This window comes from Thalassophryne amazonica, chromosome 23 (genome assembly GCF_902500255.1).
Source record: "Thalassophryne amazonica chromosome 23, fThaAma1.1, whole genome shotgun sequence".
NCBI lineage: Eukaryota > Metazoa > Chordata > Actinopteri > Batrachoidiformes > Batrachoididae > Thalassophryne > Thalassophryne amazonica.
In genome coordinates, this window is record NC_047125.1 from 18,976,119 (window position 1) to 18,996,472 (window position 20,354).

A 20,354-nucleotide genomic window follows, 5' to 3' on the forward strand; every position below is an offset into this window, starting at 1 on the left:
GCAGAACAGGAATTTGGGGGGGGGGGGGGGGCTACCTGGAATGAACTGCTCCAAATTATTCTCTGAAAGAAGCAGATTTAGTGAAACCTTTAGTTTACTTTCCCGAGTCAGCGTGTGTGCAAATTGAATATAAGCAGATAGAGGAGATGGTAAATAGCTTGATGATGGATTAGGAGCAGGTGTGGTTGTAAGGGACCATTTCAGCACAGTAATGTTAAAAAAAAAAAAAAAAGATAATTCTTTCATGGTCCTTAAAAAAAAAAAAATTAAACACTGACATACATCCAGCTGAAAGGATTTTATGTCTCCAAGATGAGATGAGAATTAGCCCATACAGGGTTTGTTTGGGTCACTGGGGTCAAAAGGTCAAAATTTAGATTCGGAGAAGACACTCCACAATCCCAATAAACAAAGCAGAGAAAAAGCTTTTTTGTTAAAAGTGTAAACACATACTGGAATTATTGGATACTTTCCTAGAATGAATGCACTGTAATTGGATTAAGAAAATAATCAAACAGAAGACTTTTCTTCAACCTTGAGTTTTTTTCCTTGTTATCAGCAGCTGCGTATTTATATTTAACAACAGCTGCAAATAGGAACCTCAAATTCACATGTCAAAATGTCTGGATGTCAGTGTTTTCTTTAAACATTGCAACATCACAGCATTATAGAGTATATTATACAATAATATTACAAATATTGTTTGGATTCTTCATACATGCAGGAAGAAGTAAAAGTTTGGCCATCCTGAAATAATTCTTTATGACTTTTTTTTCCTTTATTAATCATCAAGTTAAGATCTGAGGAATTAAGGTACTGTATATGGTAGCAGTGACACAGAACATTTATAGAAATAAATTTGAATACTAACATCAACAGCAATAAAAATACCATGGAAAAAGCACTTTGAAATTTATTTATTTTTTCTTTTTATGTCATTTGCAGGGGGCACATTTAAACAAAAACACCAACTACTAGTCACGGTGAACTGTTGCATATACGGATGATATCTACAGTTTGAATTTTTTTGAGCTGCCCATCGATAGCCAAACATGCAACACCACTGAAACAATGTCAGACAATAAATTGCAATACGCTCCACATTCAGAAATCCATTAACTTTTACGGCTGGTCTTCTCCACTGGATATAAACCATAATCACAAGTTCTTTAAGGTCAAAGCAACACTTTCCTGCATTTACATTCAAAAGTTTAAAAATTAGATTACCGTCCTGAGTCGAGCATCTGTTGAGATTTTCCTATTTCAGCTAATTAACTCCTCTGCAGAGTCGTCCTGGTACGATGAGAGCAACGGGGATGGACCTTTCGCTGCATTTCCCCCTTTCTTGAGGGTCTTCAGGCACTTGTCGAGCCTCTTGATACACAGCGTCACATCTTCTCGAGTGATGCCAACGGCGGAGGCGGCATTGAGGTACGGGCAGGGGTAGGCCTCCGAGTGTGCCATAAAGCCACGGAACGTGTGCCCACTTATGGTCTGCTCCTTGCCCAGTGGTATTACCCTGAAAACAATCACAAAAAACACAGATGGATTTTCAAATCGGATTATGTTCGGTGGATGGCTTGTTTCAAAGCGTCAAACTGTGCAATGCTGTCAGCAGTCAGTGCAGATCTGATATTTGTTGAGGCTGCAGCACTCAGAGACATTGGAATGTGAAATCAATTACCAGCGAGCTGCTTGGATGACGTGACAGTTGAAGAACATGTTGTCCTGCATTAAAGTGACTCATGGTAACTTTATAAAAGAGATTATAATGATTATAATGATGGCTGGTTGGCAATGAAGCATAAAAGCAGGGTTGGGACGACTAATGAAAATCATTAGTCAAGTAGTCGGGTACCATTAATTGTTGGCATCGGCGACTAAATCTGACAGTGAAGGAATGAAGCCAATTTTGAATCTTCATGGTGAAATTCAAAGGTGACATTTATTTGAACAAATATTGCCTAAGCTACTCTTTTAAGGGTTACATGAACTTAATAAATGGCTTTCGACAAGTAGGACGTTAGCCAGTTGTAGTTGACTATTCCAACTAGCCGTCCCATCCCTACAAAAATATTCCAAATCAATGCCTGTTGTTACTGAGGTAGGAAACCCAATAAATCAGTGGGGGGCGGGGCTCTCCAATGAAAAGAACCAAGGCCTGGTTCTCATTCTGCAGAGGGTAAGACCATGAAGAATTCCCAACACTAATAATTCTACTGGACGTATCACAGCAGTTTGTCCAAAGACATGATTACTCTGTGGACATCATCTCCTAGATCATGAATTTAATTATGAGGCATCCCTGACAGGACAGACATTCTAACCCTCTAGTGCAACGCTCGCTCATCCTACTCAGCACATCCGAAATTGCTAATTTCCACCAATTGTTCATTGTTATTGTCTTATAAGAATGCAGACAAACATATTTTGGATTTCTCCCCAATCCAGTCCACATTATCTTGCTTGAGGTGCTAACGCCCTCAAACATTTCATACCTGGCTCCCGACACTTGGCGGGTGAACAGCATGGATCCTAGCTCAGTCACTGCCTTCTCGCTGTTGGCCTGGAGACCATCCAGAGACATGGCTAAAGGTCAGAGAAGACAAACCCAACATACTATGATTACACAGAATATCCAAAAATCAATCCACAAAAAAAACTAAATGCTTCTTTCAGACTGTTGTAGCCATCACTACAGACCACTTTGTCAACCAATGTATTTACTTTGCCAGATACGTCTGTCAAAACTGTTTATTAATTTGAATTGTAATGGAACCCTTTTTTGGCTTCACCATGTGTAGCTTTTCAGTTTAGTATTAATACATTTGTGTCACAATATGTTGTTACACATCCAGATGCTCTTCTATCAATTTATTATGGATATTTCATTGTGTTTGATGCATATTTCAGAATAAAATTAATTTATGGTTTAAAGCACTACAATTCCAGATGAAACATCTGGAATGTTTAAAAGAAAAAAAAATGCATACAAATGATTCTGTTGTTATTTACTGGTCTAAGGGTTTTGTTGACGATTACTGAAGGAAGTAATAAATTAAAAACATTTTTTGAGTTATGCCTGAGTAATTTCAATAATCTAAATAATAATTTGAAGACTTTTCCAATGGCTTCTGCATCTTAAATTTCCTTGACAACAGCTAAGAACTTCTGACTCAACTTTAGGTGATGTATGTTGTTTTTTTTCTCAAAATGAAAGTGATAAACATAAAGAACCTATTTTATTAAAGTATTTCACAGCGACACCTCACATTCGATGTCGCTGTGCTGCCATTCAAGGCAGCTCACTACACAACAGGACCAACTTGGGGATTAAGGACGCTGCTCAAAGGCACTTTATTAATATTTGCGGTTTGATCAAGTTGTTCAACTGAGGACCGTTTTGTCACCGTCGCGCCTCTCGAACTTGCAGATCACCACCTCCCCATTAAACTTTACATTTTACCTACATATCATCATGATAAGCGTAATATCCACACATTTTGAATCCAAAGGTTCCATCATAAAATTTTCAAGTAATGACTGTTAAGGCAAAAAAAAAAACCTTCATTGTTATTAATGTGGAAATATATGAAATGTAATCAGCTGACCTGAGAGTATGGTGTAACCCTCGTATCAACTGTCTATCATTTATTGGCAGTTCATGTTCATTAATGGGGACATAGGGTGGCACGAAAAAATAATACTGGAGTAGAATGAATATGAACAGTGGGAAGAAAAGTGTGACATGGAATATTCTCAAGAATAGAAAAGAAAAAACACAATGGTTTTTGTTTCACACTAAACTAGACTTGTGTAACATTACTATGCATCCAGTGTATATTGATCTTACCCAGTGAAATGGGGTTGTGTGGGGTGTGGAGTAATCTTTCTCCGTGTGTTGAAGCCAGATTCTTCAGCTCCAGAGCCAGGAAGGAATAAATCTCCTTCAGTTCATGCACGTGCAGAACAGAGACATGCAGAAGAAGCAGAGGGAGCTCTATAAATACGTAGCAGTACAATTCCCTTTCACACATACTCATGTAATCTTATTTTAGCAGCAGCAGCAGCAGCCTTGCTTTACTGCGAATCAAGCAAATCTACCACCACCAGGCCTGTTCATCACTGTCCCTGTCCTCACCTCGGCCCCTTCAGCAGAGCGCCTCCTGAGGATAAACTAAAAAAAAAAAATCAGCAAGCACTTTCCTTACTTTCCTCTACTTGGAAACCGTTCTGACAAATTTCCACTGCTGTGATCAATTAGAGGTTATAGGGGAGGAAGATGGTAATGGTTTTCGCCAAAGATTTTAAGGACGAAATCTTGAGATATGCTGACAATGTGTATTAAACTGAACGTCTCAGCAGAATGCACAAAGCCATGTTTGGAAGACCGACTCATGGAGATGTTTGACCTTCCTCAAACCCTTAAATCTGGAATGGTCAAATAATTTATTAAAAACACTGAGAAATACTTTTATTTTTAAAATAAAGTAGCCACCAGCCCGTTTCTAACCTTCCGTTTTTTCCAGCACAATCATTTTCAGAATCGTCCACAAACAGCCAACAGATCACCTCGTCAATCATCAACACAAATCCTTCCACCAGTTTCTCATGCTAACCAGGGATCAATGATCGAACAATTCATGAGGATAATACTTAAACTCATATCACGAGCACCAATATTTATTGTTGGTTTTTGATTACTTTATCTAAAAGGAGGCAATTTAAAAAAAAATTGCTTCTTAAAATTTAATCCAAAAAACATGACATCAGCGTGGAGTCCCTCACAGCTCATTGTTGGCCCTTTTGCTGTTCAATTTCTACATTGTAACACCAGGGCCGTAATTTAGAACCACTGCGTTTGAACACAGCAGAGTTTGAAAGGTCTGAACATCACTTCTGGTTATACTATCCAGTTTTACCAAAACCAATTTTGACAATTTGGGAAATCTTTTCTTTGTGACCTCGCTCGCGGGACATCCAAATAAAACCCTTTACCGCCCTTCATCCAGCCTACATAAGTCTTATTTCAGTAAGAATGTTGGAGCAGCGCTCTGTTCAAGAAGGGGAATCACATAGCATGCTGATTTAAGTGCGTATTAAGAGTAATGAGGGGGACCTGCAGGGGTGGAACAGGAGGATTAAGTTGTACATATTGTCAAGATCAGTAGTCTAACGGAAAAAAGAGTTTTTCCTGGCATACACCAACTTTGAGTGTGAATCCATTTCCAGTTTTAAATTCAGCATCATCACCAATATGCTGATGATGCATGATTATGTATTACTGTCACCTGAGGACCTGTGCCTGAGATTTTTAGCATGTAGAGATGCAACAAAATCAAATTCATGCTTTTATTTCAAACTAGTTTACAAATGTGCAAGTGGGACTATGCATTACATCAGTCAGGTGTTCTCGGACAATCAGAAACTCCAAAAAATCAGACTGATACGGTGGAAAAGGTTGCCTGAACTGCTCAGCTAAACTGGAACAGAATGATGATGGTTCTGGTCACGAGAACACTTAAAGCCAGATCGTGTTTGACGGACCTCCAACCAATAACAAACTTGTCCTAACTTTGATGGCTGCATTTTGTTTGACTTTATTGCATGTTGCAGAGAGCGTTTGATGACCCCAACTATGTTTGACTGCTCAGTCCACACTGCTGTAGAATGCAGATACAGGCACAAATAAAAGGTTTTGCTTGCTCAGTCGATTTCCTCAACAGAGCATCACACATGAAGTGGCCGTTCTCTTGAACATCGTGTTCTGCTGACTCATGCTTTCCATATTTGCAAAGCACAAAGGAGAAAAACATTTTGTCTTTGTCTCGAGTCAAACACAGACAGCCCATTAGATTATGTCACATACTGCTAAACAGTCCCTGTTCTCTGAGAACGATGGAGGATGATGATGATGTTGACGATGAGGTCACCCCCGATGGGCCTGTTAATGTGTGGCAACTGGCAATGAGTGCAGATATTAAATGTGCACATGTCCTGACAAACCCTGACCAAAAAAAAAAAAAAAAAGTCTAGTGGTTACTCGTGGCTGTACAAGAATCTCCGCAGGAAGAAACAAAAAGACCAGAGTTCATATCAACTGTGTAAATAATTTAAAGCTTTGGACTGAGGTTGGATGTGAGGAAATCACTCAGTTCTGCAAACACAATGGAAAACCGGTCCAGTACATTAATTATGCATGAAGCGGGCTGAAAGAAATCGATACATGGGGATGCGTCGAGTCATGCAAGAAGCCAGAGGAAATTCTGAAATGTATCTTTCTATTGTGGAGTCAGTTTTACGCCAACAACGTATTGGGTATCCCTATCAAAGTGACATTTTTAGATGGCAGTAAGTCACATGTGTTCTAAAATTCTTACGCACCGCAATCTTGAGATCATTTCGGATTGAAAATTGTTGTCAAAACCGACACAGCTGAATGCTTTTTTTGTTTTTGCAGATTTGTGACTCTTTGAAGTTTTTACACCAAAACTGTTGTGCCTCTTTAAATTTTACAGCAGTTGAGGTGTAAGAATACTGCAGTGAGAACCATCAGAAGAGGAGGATGCTGCATTGTGAGCAAGTCGGCGTTCAAACAGGAAGCCACTGGGGGATGTTTTCCAAACTTCTGAATCAATTTGATATCACTGCGCCTTCGATCTCCCTCCATAAAGCACGCCGCTCGCTTCAGGCAAAAGTGCTCCCTCAGTCAGAATGCTGATGAAAACAAAAGGTGGAATATCCAATCCAAAACTAGTCAATTGAATTTATTCAGTCTGTGTGAGACATCAGATCCTCTCTTTAAAAGCAGTCACAGTAGTCCAGAGTGCTTCAATCCCATCCAGAACACAGGGCGGCGATTATATTTAGACCAGTGTAAAGTGTGTGTTTGAACCTTTCTTTCTGATAGAAGCTTCTTATAGCCGCTGGTTCCCAGAGTGAGAATGGTAATAAGGACATCGAGGGAAGGTGAGGCTGACGCTCGTCCTACATATAGAAGACAAAATTGTCAATGTCAACTATATTCAGCCGGGCCCCATAAGTATTTGGACAGTGACAATTTTTTGTCATTTTTCTTTCTCTGTTAATAGAGATGAAATTAAACCACCAGGATGTGCTTCAAGTGTTGCTACACTCTACCAAGACCTGATGGTGCAAATCTACTACCCCCTCCAGAGCTTCCATAAAACTAAAAAAAAATTATATATAATTTCAAAAAGTAAAAGGAAATAATGGTTAAAAAGAGGATGGAAGCATCTGTACTTACCTGGGTACATTTTGCTTATCTCCTGTATGAAGGACTCATCAAATCCTGCTATGATGGCACCACCTACTGGAACCATGAAGTTCTTGTCTAAGCTCTGAACAAAAGCATCGATTCTTCCTGTACGAGCTCCCTGACAGATGGGAAGAATGAGTAAAGCCGCTGCCATGAGCAAACTACATCACTCAGATTCAGATGTTTGGTCGAACAGCAACCAGGATGGCATTGCAACCATGAGTGTATATCAACAGAATATAGTATTTAATTTAAATTGAAATAAAAAAAATTACAATGTAGGTTATGGTGATCTGAAGCAGCTCATACAGCTGCAAGAAAAAATATCAATAAAAATCAAGTGCCTCAAGTGTAGAAATAGTGAAACATTTGTTCCTGATACCAACCTGTTGGATGAGATGCATACACTTGGATGACTGCACACCATAGGCATTGTTAACTATGTGGGGAATGTCGTATTTGGCACACATTGTAGCGATTTCCTCCAGCCTGCAAGGTGAGGCAAGTTTATTTGTGCAGCACCTGTCAAATATTATACGAGGGTAGGCTGAAAAGTTCTACGGCTCACTATAATGCAGTTAATGCATTACTCCTTCATGGGGAGCCTTAGAACTTTTCAGCCTACCCTCGTATAAACCACCATATTCTGACAAATGGAAGCAGCAAATTTAATGAAATCATTTGCATGGCTGTAGATTCTGGCTATTGACCTTTTACAAGACTTTGTGCAGACATTTGATGGTGGACCACCTGAGAAACATTTGTGCAAGTTTGATCTAAATGCGACCATACCTGCAGAAGGAGTAAGAATTTATGCAAAAACTCATCAAGTGGCCACAAAATTAAAGCTTTGACCATGGCCATGGCAACACTTACAAATATGTTCTGGAACAAATGAAGGGGAAAAAACAATCTAACAAAAACATAACAATAATAATAAAGCAACAATAAAACAAATCGGTACAAGTTTCATAAGTATTCTGTTTGCAGTTTAAGAAAAACTATCAGAAATGAATAATTAACAATTACCTGTCAGGGACCCTTGGAGCAAAGCAGGATGTTGTTGAGTGAACACACAGGATGCTTTCTGGTCCAAGTTCCTTAATCTGGTGCTCAATGGCTTCCAAATCTGTCCGCAACTCATCACCCTCAAGAACATTCTCTACCACCACTGGTTCAAAGCCTAACACAAACAGGACATCTGTTAATGGGCTTTTATACTGAAAAGTAAAAACAGAAATATTAACTGGGCACTTGCAGTGGAGGTCGAAATGAATTCAAACTTCCATTTTCTCCAACCCTTAAAATTATATAGTGTTGTTACTAATATGTCACATTTTATAATTATAAACAACATATTGAATATTGTTGGTGATTAAATTTTGACCGGGACTGTTTACCCACTTGTGGTACTTGTGCTGGAAAATTATAGTGAAGCTTCAATTCTCCCATTTGTTCATTGATTTGGGAAAAAAGCAACTGCTGTAGGTTAGTTGATTTGGAAAATAAGTGTCACTTGCACTGTCGCTGGCTTGCTGGAGTTGCTAGAGTACAACAAATTTTATGCTGCATCTGTTATTTATTTTGCCCAATTTGGGGTTTTTATTGTTTGCAACACTGTGTTCAATGTTACTGATTGTAAATTATATTTTCCAGAATATAGCTTTTTTTTTTCTTTACTAGTTTTGTAAGTCTTGCGAATTGTATGTAAAAAAAAAAAAAAACACAGTGGTTTGTTTTCAGTACAATAGAAAGAAGAAACCCAACACTTAAGATATTTATCTTCTGTTCTTTTGACAACTTTCTTCTGGCGCGACTGACGAGTCTATCCAGATTGTTACAAAATGCTTTTTCTTGAATTCCTGTGAAATATGTTTCAAAAATAAATGTGACTTATAGTCGAGTGTGAATTAGTAGTCTGGAAAATACGGTCATAACGATTTAATTTTAAAAACAAAACAACACAATAGGCATGTGCCACATCAACGGCAAACAAACTGAACAGAACTTGCAGGGTTGATATAAATTTGTTTGAAAAATTAAATAAAGAAATGAAACATCCATCTGGCCATATCCCTTAAGATGATGTTGCACTATAAACGTAATTGATGATCACAAAGTCTGTTTCCAGAATTGTTGCTATTTTGAGTGTACGGCGGATCTTTGAACTCTAACGACGACCACCTCGTCGATTCGTTATGAAACTAATTAGCCAGCACAGGATTTCACCCCAAATTACGTAGTGTCAAAAGTGTCAAAAAGGTCAGTAAAGCACATATGGGTTGATTGCTAGCAATGTTTTAATATGACAATGACGGTGAAAAAAAAAAGCGGTGCCATCACCTGCTGTGATCATGGCTTTGAAACAGGACTTCTGGTCAATGCGAGGCCAAATGATATAGCAAGCTTTCGGCCGTCGATGACGGAGGGTCAGGAAGCAGAGAGTCAAGCTCATTCCTGTTGCCATAGGAACTACGAAACAGCTAGCCACACTCCGCACACCTGTTAAAACACAACGTCTTATTGTCTGGAAACACCTACAGCTGGACTTTCTCGTAAATCAAGGCACATACAGTGACTGTAATTTCCACACCTGCAAGCTTTAGGATGTCCAACACAACAGAGTTGGTCAGCTTGTTGAGGAGGCTGGATCCTGCAGCTTTGGGTTGAACAGCAGCGATGTCGCCTGAACGACCGATGCCATGAATCAACCTACAGAACACAGCTGAATGTCACACGGCACTCGTTAAACCACAAGTGTCGAAACTTTGCAAAGCCAAGATAAGATTTTGTTGCTCATGAACAAAGTTTTTTTTTAATTTGTATCAATTTGCACTTTAAAAAACAGCATTATAAGAAGAAATTTCAATTTAATCAGAAATCAAAATGTGCCTTGAACCTGTAATGTCGTCTTGCCACAAGACTGGATGCCACGCGGCCTTCTCTCTCCCCGACACCGCAGTTGCCGAGGAAATTGTTGCTGTCCATCAATGCCAGCTCACTGAGGAAGAGCTCAATGGTGCTCTCACTCCAGCCTTCATCTGGACACTTACCCTGGAACACACACACACAAGGATGTACGCAGTGATGGCGGAAGCCTGGAGTCAACCTGAAGCCTGTGAACAGATTTACCTGGTCTAGCAAGTGTCTGATGAGTTGCTCATGGCCGCGCCGTGCCTGGCCTCCCTGTCGAATGTAGGAAGGTGAAACAATCTTCTCACTCAGGATGAAGTTCTCACTGTTCATCTCTGTCAAATACACAGTTGCATGCTAGCATTCAAGGTCAAATCAAATAAGAAAGGCATTTGTTGACCTCCTCAAGTTAATCTATATAACCTGTCGTTATGAACTTTGGGTAATGTTTGAAAGAATAAGATCATGGCCACAAGCGGTGCAAATGAGATTCCTCCGTCAGATATCTGGGCTTACACTCCTGGACAAGATGAGAAGCTCGACTATCTGGGAGGGACCCAGTGTAGAGCTGCTGCTCCTTTGCGTCGAAAAAGGAGCCAGCTGAGGTGGTTCGGGAATCTGGTGAAGATGGCCCCTGGTCACCTCTCAAGAGAGGTCTTCCTGACACATGCAACTGGAAGGAGGCCCAGGACACACTGGAAGAAGATCCAGGATACGCTGGAAGGATTATATTTCCCAGCTGCTTTGGGAACGCCACATGATCCCCGAAGATAGGGAATTGTGGGAGGAGCTGCTTGGTCTACTGCTACAATGCTTACTATAAATCAGATACAATAAGAACTGGTTAAATCTTGCAGCAGTTGGTCTTTCATTACAGCGAACATGTTCATGTCAAATGCTGTCCCAAATTTCTAAAAAACAAAGACATCCCTTAACTTGACACCTTTCAAGATGCAAACCTTACAACAGTGAATACATTTCCAACTGGTATGGCATAGATTTATTTGGTAAAATTCATAACTGCATAATAACAAGTATAAATAACACCAAGGATAACACATTATAATAACAAGAGCAATCAGAGATTTCTGACGTCCGCTGATCTGGATCAGGATCACCTTCAAAATTCAGTGGAGTGTTCCATGCCCTAATATTTATCTGTGGTGCAAAATATCTATTTGTGGTGCAAATGTTCTCTCTGTGAAGTAGTTCTGATGTAATCCTCCAAAGCTTACATAAATTGAAATCTTGATACAGAATCTGGATCCAGATCCAGATCACTTCCAAAATTCAGTGGAGTCTTCCATGCCCCCAACATCTATCTGTGGTGCAAATTTGTTGAAAATCCGGGAATTAGTTTTGAAGTAATCCTCCAAAGCCTATATAAAGTGGAATCTTGATCCACAATCCTGATCACCTCCAAAATTTAGTGGAGTCTTCCATGGCCTAATATCGATCTGTGGTGCAAATTTGGTGAGAAACTGTGAAGTAGTTTTGATGAAATCCTGCGAACAGTAATCCTTCAAAGCCTATACAAAAGTGAAACTTGATCCAGAACCCGGATACGGATCAGCTCCAAAATTTAATATGTATCTGTAGTGAAAATATCGTCAAAATCGATGCAGTAGTTTTGACGTAATCCTGCTAACAGCCAGTCAGTCAGTCAGACAGACAAATAAATAAATAAACTCTGATGATTTTCTGACTATGTCCTTGGCGGGCACAATAATAACAATAACAATAATAATAATACTGTTGTGTAAAGGTAATTAGACAGAAAAAATGTCACAAATCGAGATCATATGTGACTTGTTAACATGAGAGCACCAAAATTGTAATAAAAAAATTAATAGGTTCAAACATCATAAGATCGGTTGTGGAAATTACTCCATAAAGTTTAACTTTTTTTTTTTTTAAGTACTTACAATTGACATTTCAGATCACGTTTTTGTCAGAAATAAGCTTATAGGTGCTTCTGCGCATGCGCAGTGGGGTACCGTCTGTCAGAACTGAAAAACAACTTTTTTTGAGCGCGTAAATTGTGACATCTTTTGGAATGACACGTTTAATATTTAGTGCAGAAAGAAAGCGGGGGGAAATATGTCGTTGAATATTCACGAAATTCAATCGGGCAAGTTGTTTCAGTCACGAGACTGCTCGCGAGGTTGCTAAAATAAGCTAAGCTAACGATTTGAAATGAAGGAGAAAAATAAAAATAAAAACAGGTCGAACAACCAAAAAGTCTGCATCACTACTCAGGCAGCATCACATCTTCGTACCTTCCTGTCTTCCAGAGGTTTGTCGCAACGACGGAAAAATGACCAAAAAAAACAAAAAAAAAAAAAACACAAGCAAACCTCTGACAGGAGCACGCTCCACCCACCGCCTACGTCATCTAATCATGTGACCAGTCCAGCTCATCACGTGTCCATTTACTGCTCTGTGAAACAGACAATTGAATTTTATTGTAAATAGCCCAAGTTTTTAAAAGAGACCACAAAAGAAATATTTTTGTACTTTTTGGACTTTATCTATTTAGGACACTGGAAGCACAGCTGGTGCATTCATGATAATGTGACTTTGAATTTACATCCAATTATCAAGTTATTTATTATGACAGCATTATTATCAGAGGAGATATTCATGTGCAGCTCTATTACATCTGATCAAGTTGTGCACTCGATAGAATTCACTCCACAGAGAGGATCTGGTGAACAATCTCATGAATATAATCAAAATTTGTTGCATCAGTATCTTCCATTCTGGTATCTGGTGTGCAATAATATGTGGCGCAGGGGTCACCGACCTTCTGGAAATCACCTGCCCTGCATGTTTTCCATGTGGACTTGGTGGAGCAACCACAGCTGATTAGTCAAGTTTGGCAATTCCTCGCTCTTGATTGGCTGAGCACACCTGACTTTGTGAAAGGTTGGTGCATACTGGACCAACCAGTATGCACTGAATAGTATTTAGCGTGTACTAATCCACTAGTATGTGCTGCTGCTAATGAAGTTTGCTCTAGGTAACCTTTGCACACTTGACTATCTGGTGTATAATACTACCTAGTATGTACAATGAAATACCTATTGGTCACTAGACACTATCAGGTGCACAAGAGACATTACATTTCTGTATAGGGGTTTAAAACAGAACTTTATCCTTTGCCAGTGTCAAGGAAATAAAGCATGAGAAGTAACACATATACACAAAACATACACACACACACACACACACTTGGGTAAATAATGCTTAATGTTGCATTTATTGATCAAAATTGTAATTTTGAAGATTGCAGCCATGAATACCATTGACCAAAGTTGGCCGATCACTACAAAATGTTTGTCGTAAGAGCACCATCCTATCATAGTAGGACTGACGTGAAATACTTTGAACAGTATCAAGGGCGATTATACTTAATATAGAAATAGGGCGTACCAACATATCCTGTCTTATCAACAAAACATTAAAAAGATTCAAAGTTAAAAGGATGTCCATGGGCAACTTGGGGTTAAAAAAGAGTTGTTGGCGCTCTGAGGATTTGCCGCAAGAGGGAGAGAAAGATGGCAATTTGATGGCATAGCAGGACTTTCAACTCATCAGCTTTGCCAACATCTTGCCTTCCTTCCTGGACCCATTTCAAATACAGATTATTTCCATGTTCTTGTCTTCATCCGGGAATGCTAGGGTGAAAAATTCCAAAATTACATTCTTGTTTATTCTTAACAGATCTTATATTCTCAACAGATGTTAGTAGACACCTGAGACATACAGAGAAAATCCTATGAAATGTTACAAAATCTCAAATCAGACGAGGTGCAATTGTAGATCGAGACATTGAAAGCGAAGATTATATGATTGTATCATGACTACAGGCCTACCTGTTGAGGTGTGAGCTTCATTATCCACATCTGCTTTGGTCTTCACCCCAGATCCATGTGTCTCAGCACTGACAGTCAGCAGAGTAAAAGTAGTCTGAGACTTAAGAACTACGCCCGCCTTCCACCGCCCACTCCTGTGCAGTGTCAATGAATGACTGTACTCCCATCTGTAGCCTACAGTGGGTGTGTTTGGTTGTTGGGCAGAACCGGCGTGGCTTCCTGCACCTCTGGGTGCTGACGAGGAAACTCTGTTGACATAATTCAGAAAGGATACCCATCAAGAGGAAAGTCTAACCCATGAGGTAACCCACGTGAAAAAGAAAGTACAATGACTACTTCCTACAAAGTGAATTTACACCTTGACATAATTCTTTGGAGACGCTGGTGTAGTTTCTATCAGGAGTTCTTGACAGCTGATGACAGACATGAACTTGTGGTTTTCATAAAGACAAAGTCGTGGTGTCCCATAAGGACAAACGTTGAGAATGACTGTTTGGCAACTCTAACTTGCTGACCCCCACATAAAATAAGCGGTGACTGCAGGATCTGCTTTATTAATGAATCACGCAATGATTCAAGGGGTGTCTAGACCAGAAAGTGGTGCGATCCAAAACAGGAAACCTCTGTTATTTGTTGTTATAAAGAATAAACATTCACATAAAAGGGGGGAACCCACTTCTGAAAGCCAATGGCTTCAATCTCTTTTGACAATTTCAAGTCTTTTTTTTTTTATTTTCGTCTGTTTGTTTGCAGATTATGTTTCAAGCAACAAGTTGATTATTCTCACAACTCGCTCATACACAATTGGACAAACAAAATTCCATAATGTATTAATCCAGTTCTTTCCTTTGAAATAAAATTAATAAAGTTGACTTTAGCACTTTTCACACTGATGATGACTCATTTCCAGCAGCCGCACCTGTAACCTCCCACATAGCAAACAGTTGATCTTAAAAAGATGATTACGATGCCTGACAGGATTCAAATTTCCATTACGCTTTGAATGTATTTGTTTATTGTGGTTACCAAGTACTTATACGTAGTCATTCTGCGGTGTGATGCTCATAATTTGACCTCATCCCACTGAGATTAGGACAAACACTCCTTGGATGAAACACGGACAGTTAAGGGTCAGGAATATCAGGAAAGAAAATGTCGATATAAACATGATGCAATAGGAAGGACTTTTTAAAATGTATTTATTTGGATTCTGTGCTGTCATTATGTTATTGTAACTAATGGTAACACTGAACTAACATGGCATAAAGAAATTAAAGCAGTGCGCCCTTTTTATTGGAATGCGTTCAGTCATGTTACAAATCACACCATAACAAAAAATCCTTGTTTATTTATTTAGTTTTTGTTCAAAAAAGCTGGTCAACAGCTATTTTATTTTCCCAAAATCTAGGCTTCAGTATTCCAGACAGTTATTTTACATTGAGTTGAATTTTGATACAATTGACTGTAAGGAAGTAAACGGTGTCCAACATGGTTTTCTTATAAGCTAACTAAAATACATTTGTGTAAAATTCTGCAACTATAAACTTCCGACAACTGTAAACAGTTTAAACAGACCAATTTAATGCGTAGTCAGCTGTAAGACAAGTTTTCGTATGAGTTAGCTAGTTAGCAATCTTAACTTCCCACAGTAACTGTTAAAACAATGGCCTTTGAAGCCAACGAGTTTAATTAGTTAGCATATAATTTTCCTTTCAGATAATGACATTATTATAAATGAGCAACTCAGCAAGCTAGTTAGCAAAGTTTTTATACAATGTAAGGTAATTTAATGCATTGTCAAGATAGCTAATGGCTAGTTAGCATAGCTGGTTCAAAACTTAGCTTGCTGAACCATTTTAAAACCAATAATGTTCCAATCATTAAAACCAATCATTGCTAATTAGGCTCTGACTGAGTTTTATTCATTAAAAGAATGAGTAACAATCATAGTGATGATTATTCTGATGATTAACTCCACAGTAACAACAGAACCAAGCTACCACCTCGGCCTATTTTTGGAAACTACACAGATTAAAAATTTACAGCTATTACGGTGTATACCTCCTTAGAGATGGTTTTCTTTTGGCCCAGTTATGATAGGTTTTGATAGGCGGCATATCGGCGTAAAGTGTGCAGACCATAGATTGTGCAGACATGTCGCACGACGCTCAGATCGACTAAGTGGACGTGTCCCAGAACAAACAGGAAATGAAATATTGACTCATGTGACATAAGTCATGGACGTTTGAAAACAAGATGTGTCAAGGCTAAATATTGAGAATATCTCAAAATTGTAGAGCTTTAACAATGCCCAACATGAAATCTCAAGCACACAGATGGCATATATGTATTTTTTTTTCTTCCAAAATATGACTCTTTAATGTTCTGGGGCTGTATTTGGACAAAATTTAAACATTATAGTCATTTTTAAAAAGTGAGTCGGTTTGTTTTGGCCACACATAGTAATTTCCACTTATAATGAACATTTTGTCTCAGCCTATCTCAGACAAATCTGTTCTGAATCACACAGTTCAGATCAACACAGACCCTCTTGTGAGTCATCTTAGTCTCAGTCCACCAAGGGCCAGGACTCCTGAAAAAATTCCCCCCCAAAAATACTAAACAGAGCAGTTCTGGCGATGACTCGTCTTCGTCTGAGATATTCTGAACCCATGTGTTCATTCTGCAGTGTCAAACACACTCCACACTGAACGTCTGTGCAGGATTTGGACTCAGGCCACTTGACTTCGATGTTTTTCGCTGAGTCAAATGCAATCACGCCCTGTAACAGCCAAATGAAGTCAGGGAGCAAAGTCGACTTGCTGAACCAGCCGCCCTCAGTGCTACTGACCTTGGCCTCATGACCATGTGGACTTTATTAACTGCTGGCAATTGAATCAGAACGTGAGTCGCCCTGTCGTAAAACGTTGAGCCAAGACGAAGGAAAATCCCAACAGATCTTGCCAGGGCTGACTCAGATATCGAAAAAGAAGCTTGATTTATGTCTTTACACAGAACACGGTGAATCAGTGCGCATGATTTCCTCTGAATTTTACAGTTTGCTGACCCGGAAGACTCCTGCTTTAGATCAGGTCTTTCCAAATATGGTATACTACATTTGTTGTGAATCTCCAACTGTGACAAGATTTTCATTTAAGTACATCTATAAAAAATATTAGTAGTACTGCTAATATTGCAGTATTGGCATTAATCATGCACACCGAGGGCGTTACGTTGTCACACGTTTCTAGATTTATTTCTTTGTTTGCAAGATTATGCAAAAAAACTAAAACAGCCTGCAGTCAGGATGAAAGAGCAGTTCAAAGAGTGGTGATTAGGATTAAAAGTAAATTAACAAGATGAAAAGTCAGGATCAAAAACCAGAGACAGGATCAAAGACTTGTGATCATGATCAAAGTTGAGTGATCAAATAATGGTGATCAGGAGTTATGTTCAGTAATCAGCATCAAAGTTCTGTTTTTAGCATGAAAAGTTAGTTAACAGGATCAAAGATGAGGATCAGTCTAAAGCTCAACAATCAATAAAGATCCAGATCAGGATAAAAAGTCATAACCAGGATCAATGTTTAGTGATATGATCAAATATCTGTGATTAAGATTTGAGGTCAGTGACTGGCATCAAGGTTATGTGATTAGCATCAAAGCTCTGTGATCAAGATCAAATTGCAGGCTCAGAGATTAGAATCAAATTCAAGAACACAATCACAGATTAGATCATGATTTATGTGAGGGAGGTGGATCAAAGTTGAGTAAAGGGGATCAAATATCAGTGATCAGATCAAAGGTCAGGTTTGGAGATCAAAGATGAGAATCAAAAGTCAAGAACATGATCATAGATTACAGGCCAGAATAATGTGTGACAGAGCAGGATCCCAGCTGAGTGATTAGGATAAAATATCAGACATTAGGATTTTTAACTTTATCAATCAACATCAAAGTTTTGCAAATTGCATCAAAGGTCAGTGAACAGGATCAAAGATCAGGTTCACATTAAAGATCAACAGTCAGCGGTGAGCAATTGTGATTCCATCCACAGGTGTACTTTGGACCTTATCCAGATAATGATCTGAATGTGGTGGAAATGTATCCATGTGGGCAAGGTCTTTAATCCCCTATTGCTCCCGGTGTGTAGTGAACGCCTTGTATGGCAGCACCCTGACATCGGGGTGAATGTGAGGCATAATTGTAAAGCGCTTTGAGCATCTGATGCAGATGGAAAGGCGCTATATAAATGCAGTCCATTTACCATTTATTTTTACTCACTAGAAAGGACTGAGGATTGGAATTTGGGGTTTGAAGATTCACCTAAAGAGGACTGGTTACTCTTTATAGAGATTGTTTTCTTCCGAGTGCAATTCTAGTTCCTATTGTGTTAATACTGTGCAGTTGCATTCATTAAGATAATACAAAACACAAAATTAGTATGTCATTCTAAATAAATACATAAAAAGTGCACAATCAGAAGGGAATGGGAAAAAAACTTAGCAACAAATGAGATAATACAACATTTTAAAATAGATCTTAAGTATTAGTTGGCTGCAGATCTTAAGTATTATGCAATATTTACACAATTATATTTAATCTACTTTATACTTTTCATGATCTTTTTCTTTCTTTAAAATTTTATTCCTGGTTATAATGGAGTTGAATTTTATTGTTTTTAAAATGCCATTATTATTTCATAATATTTAGGGCCCGAGTAGGCAACGTCCTACGAGGACCCTATTGTAATTGCGCTGTTTATTATTATTATTATTATTATTTTTATTATTATTATTATTAGGGCCCGAGTAGGCAACGTCCTACGAGGACCCTATTGTAATTGCACTGTTTATTATTATTATTATTAGGGCCCGAGTAGGCAACATCCTACGAGGACCCTATTGTAATTGCGCTGTTTATTATTATTATTATTATTAGGGCCCGAGTAGGCAACGTCCTACGAGGACCCTATTGTAATTGCACTGTTTATTATTAGGGCCCGAGTAGGCAACGTCCTACGAGGACCCTATTGTAATTGCGCTGTTTATTATTATTATTATTATTATTATTAGGGCCCGAGTAGGCAACGTCCTACGAGGACCCTATTGTAATTGCGCTGTTTATTATTATTATTATTTTTTTTAAAATTATTATTAGGGCCCGAGTAGGCAATGTCCTACGAGGACCCTATTGTAATTGCACTGTTTATTATTATTATTATTATTATTATTAGGGCCCGAGTAGGCAACGTCCTACGAGGACCCTATTGTAATTGCGCTGTTTATTATTATTATTATTATTATTATTATTATTATTATTATTATTATTATTATTAGGGCCTGAGTAGGCAACGTCCTACGAGGACCCTATTGTAATTGCGCTGTTTATTATTATTATTATTATTATTTATTATTATTATTATTATTGCCACTCTTGAAATCGAAATTTCGGCCTCTTCCCATGCTCAAAAACTCACCAAACTTTCCAAAGTCGTCTGGCCGGATCCGAAATTCGATATTTTGGGGGCGTCGCACATGGTTGCAGAAAAATCGCGAAATAGCGCCCCCTACAAATTTTCAAAAACCCCTCCGCATTGGGCTTATTTCGTCGTAGCCTCACGAAATTCGGTACACATATTTACCATGCCAGGACGCATGTTGTGTGGGCCGCCAGAAGAGGAGGTACTGCTGGCCCACCACCACAAGAGGGCGCCCTGCCTGGAGTGCGGGCTCCAGGCACCAGAGGGCGCTGCCGCCTTATGGGAGCAGCCAGGGTGACAGCTGTCACCCATCAATGGACACAGCTGTTTCCACTCAGCACGGAGGTATATCAGCAGGACGGCGTCTCCACCTCAGTGCCGAGATATCACCTTAAGATAGAGGTAACAATTCTCTGCTATATCATATTGCCTTTTCTGAGCATTGCAGGACAGCTGTCTACTCAAAGATAAGTACTCACCTTCCTGCAGTTTTGTGACGTGAGGTGGAGACAGCTTCTCCCCTCTCTGTGTTACTGGGTGCAGCCGCATCCACTCCTGTGTGTTTGTTCTCTTGCCAGCAGTACCGGATCCGACGAGCGGAGGCAGTGGCCACCTGGGAATTCGGGACTTGGCGGTTCCAGTATTTCCAGGGTTCGGTGGCAGAGGAAATCTGGGTGGTTCCGGTTCGACTTGGACGGACGTCTCCTACCTTCGAGCCTGCCCACACGACACCAGTGGAATTCGGTTTAACCCCAAATTGTCAATTGTTGTATTGGTTGTGCACGTTCCACAACAGTAAAACC

General features: G+C 39.2%; 1 protein-coding gene across 1 annotated transcript; it reads right to left on the reverse strand.

The window, feature by feature from the left end:
• Positions 1–902: 902 nt before the first annotated feature.
• sepsecs (Sep (O-phosphoserine) tRNA:Sec (selenocysteine) tRNA synthase) lies at positions 903–12,606 on the reverse strand. The gene is made up of 12 exons (XM_034164643.1): positions 12,472–12,606; positions 10,412–10,527; positions 10,179–10,333; positions 9,873–9,991; positions 9,623–9,781; positions 8,309–8,462; positions 7,666–7,768; positions 7,268–7,397; positions 6,896–6,987; positions 3,854–3,947; positions 2,499–2,589; positions 903–1,519 (listed from the first exon to the last, which is right to left on the reverse strand). The coding sequence occupies exons 2-12, from the start codon at positions 10,523–10,525 to the stop codon at positions 1,264–1,266; spliced, it is 1,467 nt and encodes a 488-aa protein (XP_034020534.1). The 5' UTR covers positions 10,526–10,527; positions 12,472–12,606; the 3' UTR covers positions 903–1,263.
• Positions 12,607–20,354: the final 7,748 nt, after the last annotated feature.

What these genes read in the sequence shown, in the direction of transcription:
- sepsecs (XM_034164643.1), bottom strand. Translation starts at nt 10,525, where the DNA reads ATGAACAGTGAGAACTTCATCCTGAGTGAGAAGATTGTTTCACCTTCC. An exon ending in GGACATCCTAAAGCTTGCAG is followed by an intron (nt 9,782 to 9,872) that starts GTGTGGAAATTA and finishes GTGTTTTAACAG; the next exon opens with GTGTGCGGAGTGTGGCTAGC. An exon ending in GATAAGCAAAATGTACCCAG is followed by an intron (nt 6,988 to 7,267) that starts GTAAGTACAGAT and finishes TTCTATATGTAG; the next exon opens with GACGAGCGTCAGCCTCACCT.